Below are 15,970 nucleotides of genomic sequence, written 5' to 3' on the forward strand. Positions count from 1 at the left end.
GCCTGTTGGGAGGTGTGGCGTAAACACGCACGGGCCGTCACTCAAAACCAAGTGAGCTGTCTACCTAGACATGATACAGAACAGCCGCGTTCAGAGTCAGTATACAAACTACCCTTATGAAAAAACATGCTATTATGGTTACTACGGTTTTAATATAATAAAACCAGCTCAATTAACTTCAAACTCATCTCTGACCAGAACTGCAGCACGCGCCAACGTATGATATGGTGTCTAGTTAGGCAGCTCGTTTGGTATTGAGTCATAGCCTCAGACCGGTGTTGTGTCATGAGATGCGCGCACGGGGAAGTTTTGACACAAGAAGACGCTGCTGTGATCTGTGAAGATGCCGCTGCAGAGAGTGCTCGCTCTGCCAAGACAACACTCCCTGCACCTTCCGGCCGTCCTTAATCCATTCATACACCAACTTAAACTAACCAGAGCCGAAACAATAAAAGTGAGTTTGTATTCTTTCTTTTTGTTTGTTTGTTTGTTTGTTTGTTATACAGCCTCTATTTGAGACCCTTGCTTTCTGCTTTAAAACATGACGTTACTGTATAATATTGCTACATTGATAGGGATGTGCTTACATGTTGCTCCATCATAAGTCTCGTTTTTAAATAAGCTTTTATTGCTTTATGTCTAGAAAAAGTGAGTAATTGGGTTTGGGCACCTAAACTCCAGTAGCAAGTATTGCATAGGCACTGGCTAGAATAAGATCGTTCTCGGTTGTTGACAAGCACAGTAAACTGCAGAAGCTAAAATAGTGTAAAAATGTGCATTTGTTCATCCTTTAATTTGTTTTATGCATAGTCTCCTTTACTCATGCCAAGTGTTCTGTTATAAGCATGCCAGTAAAGTTGGATTCCTGTTGAATGTAAATGGAGGTGCAACAGTCTTGGCCTTAATACAAATGACATCATGCATTTCCCTTATCTGTTAATCCCCCCATCTCTGTGTGTAGTGTTTTCTTCTGGGAACCGTCCTTGTGCCAATCCGTTCTATTTTCTTGCTTCTTGTCCTGATGGTCATGTGGCTGGTCTCTGTCCTGATAACATTCAGACAGTCTCTGAAAGGAGTCGTTGAGCCAATGACAGGCTGGAGAAGGTAAATACTGTTCCCTCACATGTTCTTACAAGCCATAAACAGGCACATTTGCATTTCATCTTCATTCAGCTTTGTGGTTGTGACTAACTATATTTCGTAAATATTTCAACTTCCTTATCTTTTATGTTTGTTGCAAAATAATACTACCTCTTCCACTCTATTTAATTCATGTTTTTCATGGTTTCCCACAAATGACTTATTTTGCTGGTTTCTATGTTTGATCAGATTGATCGCTTTGATCAGATGGCCTCTTTTACACGGAAGTTGCTGTCAGAGGGATGTGGTTAATAACTGATTAACTGATAAAACTGCTCTGACACTTGATGAGTGTGAAAGCCGTCAAGGGAAACATTTTGCATCTCTGTGCTTATGTGCATGTTCGATTGCCTGTTAGTTTACCCATATATCCTTTAGTTTTGTGTGTTTGTGGGCAGGTTTCTGCGTCAGAGAGTGATGACCTTTCTTGCCCGGATTTATTTCTTCGGGATGGGATTCAGGGTGATAGTGAAGGGCAGGCAGGCCAGCAGTGTGGAGGCTCCGATTCTGGTGGTGGCCCCTCATTCTTCTTTCTTTGATGCCATCGTCTGTGTTGAAGCTGGTCTGCCCTCTACCGTATCCCGCTCGGAGTCATTGGAAGCAGCAGTCTTTGGCAGTAACTATTGGATATTTACAATATATATTTATAGGGTATAGAACACTACTGGAAATTGCAAAACCATTTTTTTCATTGTTAGCTTCCCTTGTTTAGGGTGCATCCCTTAAACGTATTAAATTTTACAATGCTGGATAATCAATTTCAATGCAACAATATCAATTGGTTGATGGCCTTACTTTTCTAATGTTTGAGTACACAGAATTTATTATTAATTCAAATTTTTATAAAATGACTAAACCGGGCCCCTTTTAGGACCCGCCAGAAAACCACTGTTCATGAATGCATACATCATGTAGATCTGTCAGGTTTTATTACTGCAAATTGTAAACATAGGTACTATAGTCCACAAGAGAACTAAATCAGGTGCATACTTGCTGTGAAGTAGAATGAAAGCAGGACAGAGGCCTTATTTACTTTGAGTGGGCATCCCTAGAAAAAGTGTGACATTTCCTGTCTAAATTTTTTTAACATTCAATGTCAGGCACTAGTCAAAGAAAAATACTTACTATTGGTGTCAGTTTTGCATGTGTCTTTATTGCATTTTATTACAGTATTAATAAGGGAATGTAATGCTTTTCAGGGTTCTTGAGTTGTGTGCAGCCTGTCCTTGTTTCCCGCACTGATCCAGACTCCCGTAAAAACACCATTCTTGAAATAGACAGAAGAGCAAAGTCAGGTGGCCACTGGCAACAGGTGAGTGTGTTTCATTCTGACAGCATAGTTCTGCTCTGAGCTGTCATGTTTGATAAACCATAAATGATTAAACTGACACAATCTACTATTTTATTTTTAGATGCGAGTTAAAAAAGGTAAAAAAGTGGTTAAAGGGATAGTTCACCCAAAAATGTTAATTCTGGCATAATTTAATCACCCTCAAGTTGTTCTACACTTGTGTAAATTGTATTGTTCTGCTTAACAAAAAGGTATTTGAAAGAATATTTGTTACCAAACGGTTCTGGGGCACTATTGGCTTCCATAGTACAGAAAAACAACTACTATGGTTGTTAATAGTGCCCCAGAACTGTTTAGTTTCAGAACAACTTGAGACTGAGTAAATGATTTTTGGGTGAAAGAGGTTGCAACTTTGAAAAAGTACGTTCCAACTTTTGAAAGCAGGAAATTACGCTCGAGGTCAGTGTACTTCCTCAGGCAGTTCCTGAACGTTGTTTATAAAAACCCTACAGTGCATCCGGAAAGTATTCACAGCACTTCACTTTTTCCACATTTTGTTATGTTACAGCCTTATTAAAAAATGGATTAATTTCATTATTTTCCTCAAAATTCTACAAACAATACCCCATAATGACAACGTGAAAGAAGTTTGTTTGAAATCTTTGCAAATGTACTACAAATAGAAACGAAAAAAGGACATGTACATAAGTATTAACAGCCTTTGCCTTGACACTCAAAATTGAGCTCAGGTGCATCCTGTTTCCACTGATGGAAATGTGAAGTTTCTACAACTTGATTGGAGTTCACCTGTGGTAAATTCATTTGATTGGACATGATTTGGAAAGGCACACACCTGTCTATTGTATTGTATTTCGGGGAACTATGAGTTTGATCACAGTAAATTACGTATAATTAATGGTGATTAATCATACCTATTTTATACACTTTATCGGATTCAGGAATACATTTACTCGTCCACCAAGTGATCAGCAGATCGTATATCAAATCTAAGAAATATTACTTTCCTGGCCTTGGTACAGTACCGCACCAGAAATCATAACGAAATCAAGCAGTTTAAGTGACGTTAATATGTGATAAAGAAACACAGCAACAATTCGAGTGTAGATAACAAATGTGGGTTTATTGACTATACTAAAAGGGGAAACACACCAACTAACTAGCACATAACAACCCTAAGACAAGCAAAACATGAAACGTAAAAGCAGTAAAGAAGGGTAAGAGAATAACAAAGACAAGTGGTAGTATTACAAACAGCTATTCACATCTGCATAAACCATTGAGGACAATCTCCTTGTTAAAAAAGGGGTTACGGCTTAAACGCAGCTGTTTAGAATATAGTTTCTATACTTGCATTGGTTTCCTGAGTGTGCTTGGACAAGTTCTTATACCAGTGGAAAAGGGGTTTTCAGAGTCCTGATGGTTTCGATCCATCGGATCCTTTCTTAGAACCGGATTGGCTGACGAAAGTAGAACGAATTTAGCAGAAGTAAAACTGCTGGAACAAGCTGTCTCCGAAGAGAGAGAGACAGGTCTCAGGTAGTGGTCACACAGGAATGCGCAAACACGAAAGAGCAAAGTTTGCTCCGGTGGGCGATCCAATGTGATGAGATGATTTTCGGCGTGAAATCAATGTTTCTTTGTCCTGCTCAATAGCTAGTTTGCATTTATGGTCACCTCGACTTTGGGCCTGTAAAAATCTTAGAATAAGATAAAATGAGTATGGTATAAAACACATTACTGTGCTATACACCATCTTTTGAATGAAGAGAGAAACATTTAGATATAAAACATGCCAGGATTATAAGTACATTGACCTGAAGTTTGTACAAGAATGTAAATATAAGCAGACTACAACTAAACAAACATGCTTTTGAGGTTATAAGTGAGGCCGAATAACATGGGGAGAAGCCACTTTGGGACAAGCATCCTTTGAATTCCAGGGGAGTGTGTTGGAATCTATCCTGGTCAAATGATGGGTGCTTTAAGAGAGGGCTGTTAGATCAGACTTCCTGGGGTAGGTTAGATTCCTGCTGAGAGGCCATGGTGTTTTACGATGCCCAAATGGTCACCTTTGGTCCGGCCGGATCCTACACTATATAAGGTCCCACAGTTAACAGTGCATGTCAGAGCACAAACCAAGCCATGAAGTCCAAGGAACTGTCTGTAGACCGCCGAGACATGATTGTATTGAGGCACAGATCTGGGGAAGGGTACAGAAACATTTCTGGAGCATTGAAGTTCCCAATGAGCACAGTGACCTCCATCATCTGTAAATGGAAGAAGTTTGGAACCACCAGGACTCTTCCTTTTGCTGGTCGCATGGCCAAACTAAGCAATGGGGGGAGAAGGGCCTTAGTTAGGGAGGTGACAAAGAACCCAGTAGGCACTCTGACAGAGCTCCAGCATGTCTCTGTGAAGAGAGGAGAAACTTCCAGAAGAACAAACAATCTCTGCAACACTCCACCAATCTGGCCTGTATGGCAGACTGGCCAAACGGAAGCCACTCCTCAGTAAAAGGCATATAAATGCCCGCCTGGAGTTTGCCAAAAGGCACCTGGAGGACTTTCAGCCCATAAGAAACAAAATTCTCTGGTCTGATGAAACAAGATTGAACTCTTTGTCTGGAGGAAACCAGGCAACGCTCATCACCTCAACAAAACCATCTCTACAGTGAAGCATGGTGGTGATAGCATCATGCTGTGGGGATGGTTTTTAGTGGCAGGAACTGGGAGACTAGTCAGGATTGAGGGAAAGATGAATGCAGCAATGTACTCGACATCCTCGATGAAAACCTGCTCCAGAGCGCCCTGGGCCTCAGACTGGGGCGACGTTTCATCTTCCAACAGGACAATCACCTTAAGCACACAGCCAAGATAACAAAAGAGTGGCTACAGGACAACTCTGTGAATGTCCTTTACTGGCCCAGCCAGAGCCCAGACTTGAACCCGATTGAACATCTCTGGAGAGATCAGAAAATGGCTGTACACCAACCGTCGCCATCCAACCTGATGGAGCTTGAGAGGTCCTGCAAAGAAGAATGGGAGAAACTGCCCAAAAATAGGTTTGAAAAGCTTGTAGCATCATACACAAAAAGCCTTGAGGCTGTAATTGCTGAGCGAAGGCTGTGAATACTTATGTGCATGTGCATTTTTTCTTTTTAATAAATTTGCAAAGATTTCATACTAATTTTAAAGTTGTCATTATGGGGTGTTGTTTGTAGAATTTTTAGAAAAATAACGAATTTAATCCATTTTGGAATAAGTCTTCAACATAACAAAATGTGGAAAAAGTGAAGCGCTTCGAATACTTTACGGACTTTTAAGTATTTTCGCAACACTGTGGATTTTTATAATTTAAGATTAAAAAATAGAACTAGTTTAAGATGTAAAATATTTTTTGGGAAACAAAGCAGTAACTGTATTAAAAAGCAAGCGGATACATTTTATCACTCAAAATTATTACAGAGTATGAAACGGTAGCTAGCTACATGTAGCACTAAACCCATTACTGGTTTGATTATCTTCCAGGTCCTTCTTTTTCCTGAAGGAACGTGTACAAACAGGTCATGTCTTATTACCTTCAAACAAGGTTAGAAGAATGTGTTTGTGATTTTAGTTTTATAAATCAATTTTAAATGAGCCTTTATTTTTATTTAGTTAACATTTTGCCAATATTGATAAATGCTGTGGTCATTTTTTTCCCAGATACATTTTTATTTAAGTCGTATTTTAGTTTTTGTTTACTATTACAATTTTAGTGCTTCAAACTTATTTCCGTTTATTTTTAACATTAAAATGTCTCCTTAAGGAAAGTTTTCCAAACATTTTTATGTCAATATTTTATTTGATTTCAATGAACGGAAATGTTTTCATATATTGCATTTTAGTAAACTAAAATAACCTTGATATTTTTTTCTGCTTGCTGTTTCGTAGAAAGGTTCATGTTAATATATATCATTTCTAAAAATGCAGATAAATACTTAAGCCTCAGATGCACGTCTTGTAGCAAATGTCCACAATTTAGTAGATCATTTATTAAGGCTGTACATGAATTGCATCATATGAAAATCATCTTGCTATCAGTTAATCAGTTAACTTATTTACCTAATGCAAATGTATACAAACAGACGCATAGAGGAGAAAGAAAAAACATTATGGATTTTAGGTACACTGTTTTGGCTTGCTGAAGACACTACAATGAGGCCTGCTGGGGTCAGCAAAACCAGCAGCACATGACAGAAACAAATTGTATTGTTTATTATTGTTGTAGTATGTGTGTTCTAAATTCAGGTCAAATCAAAAGGACACCGTTTCCTTCATTAATGAGGATTGATTGTTTATGTCGAGTTGATATCCTAACCTACAATAGCTTTGACCTGATACAGTATGTAGGGCATGGAGTGATCAAAATCGTGTCAGACATGTTACTATAAAGACTGTTGTACTGAGCTGTTGTTTAGGAGATGTGAATGTGGGTGAACAAGGTTAAAGAACTAAAGTAAGAGAATGGATGAATAAAAGAGCTAACGTGTTACTCTTTCTGCCTCACAGGTGCATTTGTCCCAGGGGTGCCGGTACAGCCTGTTCTTATCAGATACCCAAATAAGCTGGTCAGTATAAAGGCAGCAGAAGTTTCATGCCGAAATCACATATGTTTGTGCTTTCAGAAAGAGCAAACCAGATGTATTATTAACATAAGTACAGTAGGATGAATATACATATTAACCAATCAAACTTTAAGGTAAAAACGATTATACTTTTTAGATTTATATACTGTAGATTTATAGTCAAAAGCTCTTTTCAATCTTTGAATTGAGCTGTTTACAATCTTCAGCTCATGTGTATGTGTATGAACAGCAATATATATTTCAGCACAAGAAACATACATTATTTCAATCTTTCATTTGAAAAATGTACATTTCACACAGTCATTATCTTATATTTACAGGACACAGTCACATGGACATGGCAGGGCCCAAAAGTGTAAGTAATATTTAACATAATCACAAAAAAACTGTAAAAGATACATGAGATTAAGTGGTCAAGCAGATGTATTATGATGATCTTAACACTGTTGCTAGCCTGCTATCTTACTAAATGATCAGTTCTGGATCTTAATCTTGTGCATGTCATATGAGTGTGCAAAAAAAAATGTGCACATCTTTTAGATTAGCTTGGTTTTAGACCCTGCGAGAACTCAGTGTTGTAAGTGCAGTTGTGTAATCATGCGTATAAAGACGCGATGCTTCCTGAGGATGCTGTTCATTTGGAATTTCACCACAAGTTCCTGTTTCAGGGCCAAACTGCTGTTGCTAACACTCTGTCAGCTATATACAACTGTGGAGATTGAGGTATGTGTCATTTTTCTCTTGATGAGCAACAATAGAAACATTTAAAAAGATCCTCAAGACTTATTAGGTAGCTGTGAAGAGCTATTTTTATGAAGCTAGTATCAAATTCACTCACACTTCCATCGTGTACTTGACATATCTGTGCATTTGTTTTAGTTTCTGCCTCCTAGTATTCCTAATGAGACAGAGAAAAAGTGTCCTGCAAAGTTCGCTCAGTCGGTAAGAGCTGCCATGGCAGAGTGAGTATGCAGTATTCTATTTATTTTTCTATTTGTGAGTTTTTATATATATGCACACTATGAAAATATTGTAATGCTGCTAAATTACTCACAAATAAATACAGCACCAAAGTGTATCCTGGTAAACCCATGAGGAAAACAGCTTAAAAACCAACAAAATCTAATAAAAATGAAAAAATGCAGAAAGTTTACTGGTGGTTAGGGGATACAATATACAGTTTGTACGGTAAAAATTTATTCAGTATATGGCAAGTCCCCATTAAACATGGACACCTAATATCAATGTGTATGTGTGTCACTAGGGCTCTGGGTTTTTCAGTCACAGATCACACTTATGAAGATTGCCGTTTGATGATTGCAGCTGGAGAATTGACACTCCCTATGGAAGCAGGACTAGTGGAGTTTACAAAGATCAGCAGAAAACTGGAGTATGCTAGTTTATTATTACAAATGTATTTTGGTATTGTGAAATATTGCAGCACTTAAAGGGACAGTTCACCTTTAAAAATTAAAACTCTGTCATTGTTTACACACCCTCTGGTCATTTCAAACTTTCCTTCTTCTGCAAAACACTAAAGATGATATTTTGAAAAGTGTTGGGAACAGAAATCCGTTGATCCCCATTGACTTGCATTGGGTCTGTGTCCATACGATAGAAGTCAATGGGAACCTAGGTTTTTGATTACAAACACAGTTTCAAAATGACAACAGGCTAAGAAAATGATGACAGATTGTTCATTTTTTAGGTGAGCTGTTCCTTTAAGACACAGAATCAAATCCTGCAAGCTTTTGTTTCTATTATGCATTCAGACTGAAATGGGACAATGTGAAAAAAGAGTTGGAGAGTTTTGCAAGCATAGCCTGTTCCTGCAAAGGTGGAAGGATCACGATCGAAGAGTTTGGCAGCTTCCTGAAATTACCCATCAGCCCTGCTCTGCAGGAACTCTTCTCCTTGTTTGACAGGGTGAGTATGGCCATTACCAGCACATTGGAGTAAGACACATGGGAATGTGCATGAATGAAAGATCTACTTTGCTTCAGTCTTTATTAATCTAAAAGTTTTTTTATTAATATTCTTAATAAATCTTTATTTTATCTACTACATCACCTCACTTGCAGTGTGGCCTATTTTAAACGCATGTTTCCTTTGTGTCTATGTAGAATGGAGATGGCACTATTGATTTCAGAGAGTATGTCATTGGTGTCACAGTTCTGTGCCGACCGGTTAACAATGAGGGTATAATTCAGACTGCTTTTAAGGTAATGATATCAAAGATACTCATGTACTGAGGCATACTGAGAGTATACACACAATAAATTCTCAAGGGAGTGTATCTATGAATACAGTGTAGCTGTGTGGTGTAGTTATGTGTTAAACCATGAACAGAATGATATCAGTGGTGGTCAACAGAAAACAAGTTACCAAATAAAGAGGAAGTGCATGCAACAAGTCAACACCAGAGTTTATGGGTCAAAAATCACACACATTCTGATTTCAAAATAAAAAGAAATAAATAAATGTTAGACATGTGCACTCTCTTTGTAGCTTTTTGACATTGATGAGGACAACTGTATCACACAAGAGGAGTTCAGCAGTTTGCTACGTTCTGCTCTTGGGGTGCGTGATCTGGACGTCCACAGCCTCTTCACAGAGATTGATGCGGATGGATCAGGACACATAACTTACGGTGTGTTGGCCAAATTTAACGAATTAATGAGATCTCACATTTATCATTGTATTTAATGGCACCTTACATGTTACCTGTGATTCTACACCTTGCTCAGTGGACACCTCAATCTTTGGTAAACTTTGGTTTGGCATATTTGTATCGCATCACATTAAAGCTACAATCTGTAGGTTTTTTGGTGAAAAATAAACAAAAATCAGTCTCCTTAGCTTATTCCGATTCTAAACAGGCTTTGATCTTTTAATTTCAACACACATAATTTTACGTTTGTAAAGTAACTTGAAATTTTCTGTTTCAAACAGAGATTGTGATAGAGAGACAAGAGTTACAAACTGCTGCTTTCAAATAAAATAAGGCATTTTTACGGCAGTGCTCTTATCAGATCAATTTTGTGCTGTAGAAATCCACTGAGTAGTGCATTTATAGGGTCCTTTGTTTTTCTTTGAATAATTATTACTTGCAAATTATACTGAAAGTTTTCATAATGCAATTTTAGGCCGCCAACTGAATATATTGGCCTACTTGAGTAAACATTAATACCAAAGCTGACTTTAATTTGAAACAGCCTATAGATTTACAATAACACAATCATTTATGCAGACCAATAATTACCAAACATTAGTTACTTCAGATTATCTTTTCAAGTTCTTGTTGAGTAGACAAAATGTATCATTCCTCCCCCTGTCTCTTAGATGAGTTCTGCTCCTTTGCTCTTACCCACCCTGAGTATGCCAAGCTCTTCACCACCTACATCGAGTTACAGAGATACCAGGCCCTTCAGGGGGAGGAGCCAGAATATAACGGCACCTCTCATGGCTGTAGTGCTTCTCAAGAGGACAGTGCTTCGGATAAGAAGGATGACTGACATGGTTTGAGATGGTGAAGCAACATAAAATGAAGGCCAAGAGGAGTTTTCATCTGTAAGATTACAGTTCTGACACATCATTAGAAAAATGTGCCTTAAGCTTGGGTGGAGTGCTATTTGTACAATCATATGCGATGTCTGATACAGTTAAAAAATCTGTGTTTTCTTACCACTCAATCATGTTTATTATAAAATATTTAATGTTTTATTTAAAGGCTTTGTGTATCAACGTTTACAAACTATGAATATGTATTCTCTTTTTACGGAAAAAGTTTTGTAACTCAAACTTAATTTTAAACCTTTAAAAGAAAAACTGATCAAATACGTGGATATCTTGAGCTTTGAATGCAGTTCGCTGTAAATGGAAAACAAACTTTTTACCCTAAAAGTGAATCTTTTTAAAAAGAGATGAAAGTGTTTAAAAAGAGATTTCTCATACATAATTCTCAAACTATTATTTCTTTTTCTTACCATACGCTCAGGGACTCAGGGTGTAGTTAGTGCGTTTGTAATCAAAGGTTTTGCTTTGCATCTTGTTTTTATTTGCATTCCAATTGAGGGCAGATGTTGCTGAGTTTGCGTTCTGTCCCTGCTGCTTGTTCAGACTAATACTCTGTTGCGTCTATTGAAAATAGGCCAATTTGTGAGCAAACAGGCAACACAACATGCCCACAATGGTGGCTTGATTCCAAATTATCCCACTGCAGTGGTATTTATTTAGCCATACAGGATGCAATTATTATTTTTGTTAACACAGCAAAGATCGCTTCTTTTGCAATTAAAAAATCCTTTGAATACCAACTATTATTTGTTGTGCCTTTTATGTTTGACTTTATGATTTTTTTACACTCATATATTGTCAAGAGACGGTAGAAAAACTGCTGAAGCTGACTTTTAACACTTACACTCATACCCAAAACAACCACTAGGTGTCAGCAGCTCACAGTATAAAAGTTGCAGTCACAACATACAACCCCTCTTTTTTGTTTGTTTCTTAGATTCAGATTTCTAGATTCGGTCAAAACACATGTCGCTGGTGTTCTTCTGAAACATTTTATCCCCATATTTCGTGATAAATCATCATTATCAGTCACATTTTATGCTTTTCACTGGGTTTTGCAAATATCTAACCACTGAAACGTATTGAAAATTGCTTGAAAACTTTAACAACATGGTATTTATTCATTTAAAAAGTACAGTTTTTGTAGTGAAAAAACAGCACATTTGGGTGTCCGAGGTTTTGGCAGGACAACGGTGACATACATAAAAACATTCCATGCACTTATGTGACCATGGACAACAAAACCAGTCCTATGGGTAAATTAAGTTGTTTTACAGCTGAAGAAAGCTTTCTAGTGATGTATGGGTTGTTAGGATATGACAATAAATGGAGCAGATACAACCATTTAAAACTCAGGAATCTGAGTGCGAAAAAATCTAAATATTGAGAAAAAATTGCCTTTGAAATTGTTAATCAGATGCGCTGTTGCAGGCCATCCACTCACAGAAATCAGGTTTTTATATATTTAAGGTAGGTAAAATTGACTTAATATCTTCATGGAACATGATCTTTACTTAATATCCTAATGATTTTTGGAATAATAGAAAAATAGATCATTTTGACCCATACGATGTTCATGTGCTACTTAAGACTGGTTTTTTGATCCAGGGTCACATATACAGTATTTCCATACTTTTTAAGGGTCAAAGGTCAAAGTACCACATAACACTAAGACCAAAAGTATCGCCATACTAATCTCTACAAGTAACTGGACATTGTTTGACATTGTTTACTATGTAATGAGAGACTTACAGAGTACTACCAGAGTACAGAATTAACTTTCATTGTTATGCTGATGATACACAACTTTATATTTCCTCGAAGCCTCATGAAACCCAGCAGTTCCATCAAATAAAGGAATGCATAGTTGATTTAAAAAACTGGATGATTAACAATTTTTTACTACTGAACTCGGACAAAACAGAAGTGTTACTTACTGGACCAATAACCGCCATACGTAACAACCAAGAATACTGCTTAACTATTGACGGATGCTCCATAAAATCCTCGTCGTCAGCTAAGAATCTTGCCGTTGTATTCGATAGTAATCTGTCATTTGAGTGCCATGTGCAGATGTTTCCGATCACCATCTTATAATATGTACACTGCGCACTGCAGAAATCAGTTGTATATCTCGTTATCGACAAGGTAGAACAATCACCTCAACTACTAAAGATAGTTTCGTAAAGAACTTGCCAGATCTGACTTCTCTAATAACCTTTCCAACGAATATAAAATTGCTCGATGACATGACCAGCAACATGGGCACTATTTTCTCTAATACATTAGAAGCGGTCGCACCTATGAAGTCAAAAAGGATAAATGAAAAGAACATAGCACCATGGTATGATAACACCACTCGCGCCCTAAAAAGAGAAACGCGTAAACTGGAGCGAAAATGGAAACAAACCCAATTAGAGGTCTTTAAAATTGCATGGAAAGAGAGTGCAAGCTGTTACAAAAAGGCACTAAAAGCAGCAAAAGCCGAGCACTTCCGTAACCTCATAGAAAATAACAAAAACAATCCAAGGTTTTTATTTAGTACAATTGCTAAATTAACAAACAAACAGACTCCACCTGACCTGGGTATTCCGCCGCACCTTGGTAGCAATGAATTCATGAAATTTTTTACAGAGAAAATCGAAATAATACGAGACAACATAGCTAAAACCAAACCTCCAAGTTTGTCGGAAGAATTAGTTTCAACCGTCACCCAAAAAGAAAAGCTAGAGTGTTTTTCTCCTATAAATCAGGAAGATTTAATTAAAATTATTGCAACATCCAAACCGACGACATGCTTATTAGACCCCATTCCGACTACTTTATTAAAAGAGTTACTACCTGCTGTAATTGAGCCCATTTGTAACATAATCAACTCGTCTATTAATCTAGGACATGTCCCAGGACCCTTTAAACTGGCTGTAATTAAGCCTCTTATCAAAAAACCAAATTTAGACCCAAATGAACTTGGAAGCTATAGACCGATTTCAAATCTCCCGTACTTGTCTAAAATACTAGAAAAAGTAGTGTCAACTCAACTGTGTACCTTCCTACAAAATAATGACATGCACGAAAAGTTTCAGTCTGGCTTTAGACCGCATCACAGCACTGAAACTGCGCTCGTTAGAATTACAAATGACCTTCTTATTGCTTCAGATAAAGGAAACATCTCACTCTTAGTCCTGCTTGACCTTAGTGCTGCTTTCGATACTGTAGACCATAAAATACTACTAGATCGTTTACACCATTATATCGGTATTCAGGGACAGGCACTGCAATGGTTCAGATCTTACTTAACAGACCGATATCAATACGTCCATTTAAATGGGAAATCGTCAAATCTTACGCAAGTCAATTATGGATTACCACAGGGATCGGTTTTAGGACCCTTGCTTTTCTCCATATACATGCTGCCCCTCGGCAACATTATTAGAAAACATGGAATTAGCTTCCACTGTTATGCAGATGATACTCAGCTATATATCTCATCAAGACCAGATGATTCCTTTAAGCTATCCAAACTGGCAGAGTGCATCGAGGACATAAAACATTGGATGACTAGTAATTTCCTCCTTTTAAACTCTAGCAAAACAGAAATATTACTTATAGCACCAAAATTAAGTAAACCGAATATCTCCGATTACAGCCTGCAAATTGAAAGCTGCACTGTTACTCCAACAAATACAGTTAAAGACCTAGGCGTTATATTAGACGGCAACCTGTCATTTAAAAATCACATCTCAAATATCACAAAAACAGCCTTCTTCCACCTTAGAAATGTTGCCAAATTACGAAATAGTTTATGTGTTGCAGACGCAGAAAAGCTTATTCATGCATTTGTGACCTCACGGCTTGACTATTGTAATGCTCTACTTAGTGGTTGTCCTGTATCATCGATAAACAAACTACAGTTAGTTCAGAAGGCAGCTGCCAGAGTTCTTACTAGGTCAAGAAAATACGATCACATAACCCCAGTTTTATCATCGCTTCACTGGCTACCCATTAAGTATCGCATTGATTTTAAAATTATTTTAATTACTTACAAAGCCCTGAACGGTTTAGCACCTACTTACTTAACCGAGCTTTTATCACGTTACAACCCATCACGCTCGCTGAGATCTCAAAACTTAGGACTTTTGACAATACCTAGAATAACAATATCCACCAAAGGTGGACGAGCTTTCTCATACGTAGCACCTAAACTCTGGAATAGCCTTCCTGATACTATTCGAGGGTCAGACACACTCTCCCAATTTAAATCTAGATTAAAGACACATCTTTTCAGCCAAGCTTTCACTTAATGCATAGTTAATGAACAGCAGCTACGCTAATTATTCTCTTTATTCTCTTTCCGCCTCTGCCTCGGGATGCCCATCCCGAGGTAGGAAGAAGTTCCACCATGTCCAGACGACCGACAGATGCCCATCCCGAGGTAGGAAGAAGTTCCACCATGTCCAGACGACCGACAGATGCCCATCCCCAATTTGAGATTACACCAGATACAGCTGCAGACTGACTGACCATCCCAGCTCCATCTAAGGCAATTCCACCAGCTGCCAAGAGAAATATGACCATCGGACCATCCCAGCTCAGACCACTACATCCCCAACCAAGAGCAAAGACGGACTATTTGTCTTATTAATGCTGAAGTTACAATATTTGGTATTAAATGCTAAACTAAAATCACATGTCACCAGTCTGAGTGCAGCTATGACACGTCAGAGGGGATCTGGCCCTCCCGGTTGAGCCTGGTTTCTCCCGAGGTTTTTTTCTCCATTAATCAATCATTGGAGTTTGGGTTCCTCGCCACAGCAGGGCAGTGTTGGCCTGCTCACCGGGAGACTGCATTCATTCATTTATTTATTTAGAAATTAGATGTTATTTATTAGAATGAACTTACTCGTTGTATAAATACCATGCACTGTGCTGTGTTTTAACTTTTCTGTTTTTCCTGTTTGCCCCTGTAAAGCTGCTTTGAAACAATACACATTGTGAAAAGCGCTATATAAATAAACTTGAATTGAATTGAAAATTGAATCATGACGCCAACACCATTTTTTCATTTTAAGAATATATCTAAACTACGTCATATGCTGTCACTGTCAGATGCAGAGAAATTACTTCATGCATTCATGACATCAAGACTAGATTACTGTAATGCACTTTTAGGTGGTTGCCCTGCAGGCCTATTACAAACACTGCAACTGTTTCAAAAACGCGGCAGCTCGAGTTCTTACACGTACAAAAAAGTATGAGCATATAACCCCGGTTCTGTCAACCTTGCACTGGTTACCTATAAAGCATCGCATTAACTT

The 15,970-nt window shown here is 37.9% G+C and overlaps 1 protein-coding gene across 2 annotated transcripts; it reads left to right on the plus strand.

The window, feature by feature from the left end:
- Window positions 1-72: 72 nt before the first annotated feature.
- lpcat2 (lysophosphatidylcholine acyltransferase 2) lies at window positions 73-11,395 on the plus strand. Of its 2 annotated transcripts, XM_056758244.1 has the most exons (14): window positions 73-454; window positions 962-1,104; window positions 1,539-1,756; window positions 2,340-2,452; window positions 5,980-6,040; window positions 7,003-7,061; window positions 7,400-7,434; window positions 7,748-7,802; window positions 7,959-8,041; window positions 8,344-8,469; window positions 8,852-9,005; window positions 9,203-9,301; window positions 9,588-9,729; window positions 10,422-11,395. In XM_056758244.1, exons 1-14 carry the CDS (start codon window positions 344-346, stop codon window positions 10,592-10,594), a joined length of 1,572 nt encoding a protein of 523 aa, XP_056614222.1. In that variant the 5' UTR covers window positions 73-343; the 3' UTR covers window positions 10,595-11,395. The 2 variants fall into 2 exon arrangements, with proteins under 2 accessions (XP_056614222.1, XP_056614229.1); XM_056758251.1 differs by lacking the exon at window positions 73-454 and having other exon boundaries at window positions 971-1,104; window positions 1,519-1,756.
- Window positions 11,396-15,970: the final 4,575 nt, after the last annotated feature.

Source organism: Triplophysa dalaica, chromosome 1 (genome assembly GCF_015846415.1).
Source record: "Triplophysa dalaica isolate WHDGS20190420 chromosome 1, ASM1584641v1, whole genome shotgun sequence".
In the NCBI taxonomy this organism is placed as follows: domain Eukaryota; kingdom Metazoa; phylum Chordata; class Actinopteri; order Cypriniformes; family Nemacheilidae; genus Triplophysa; species Triplophysa dalaica.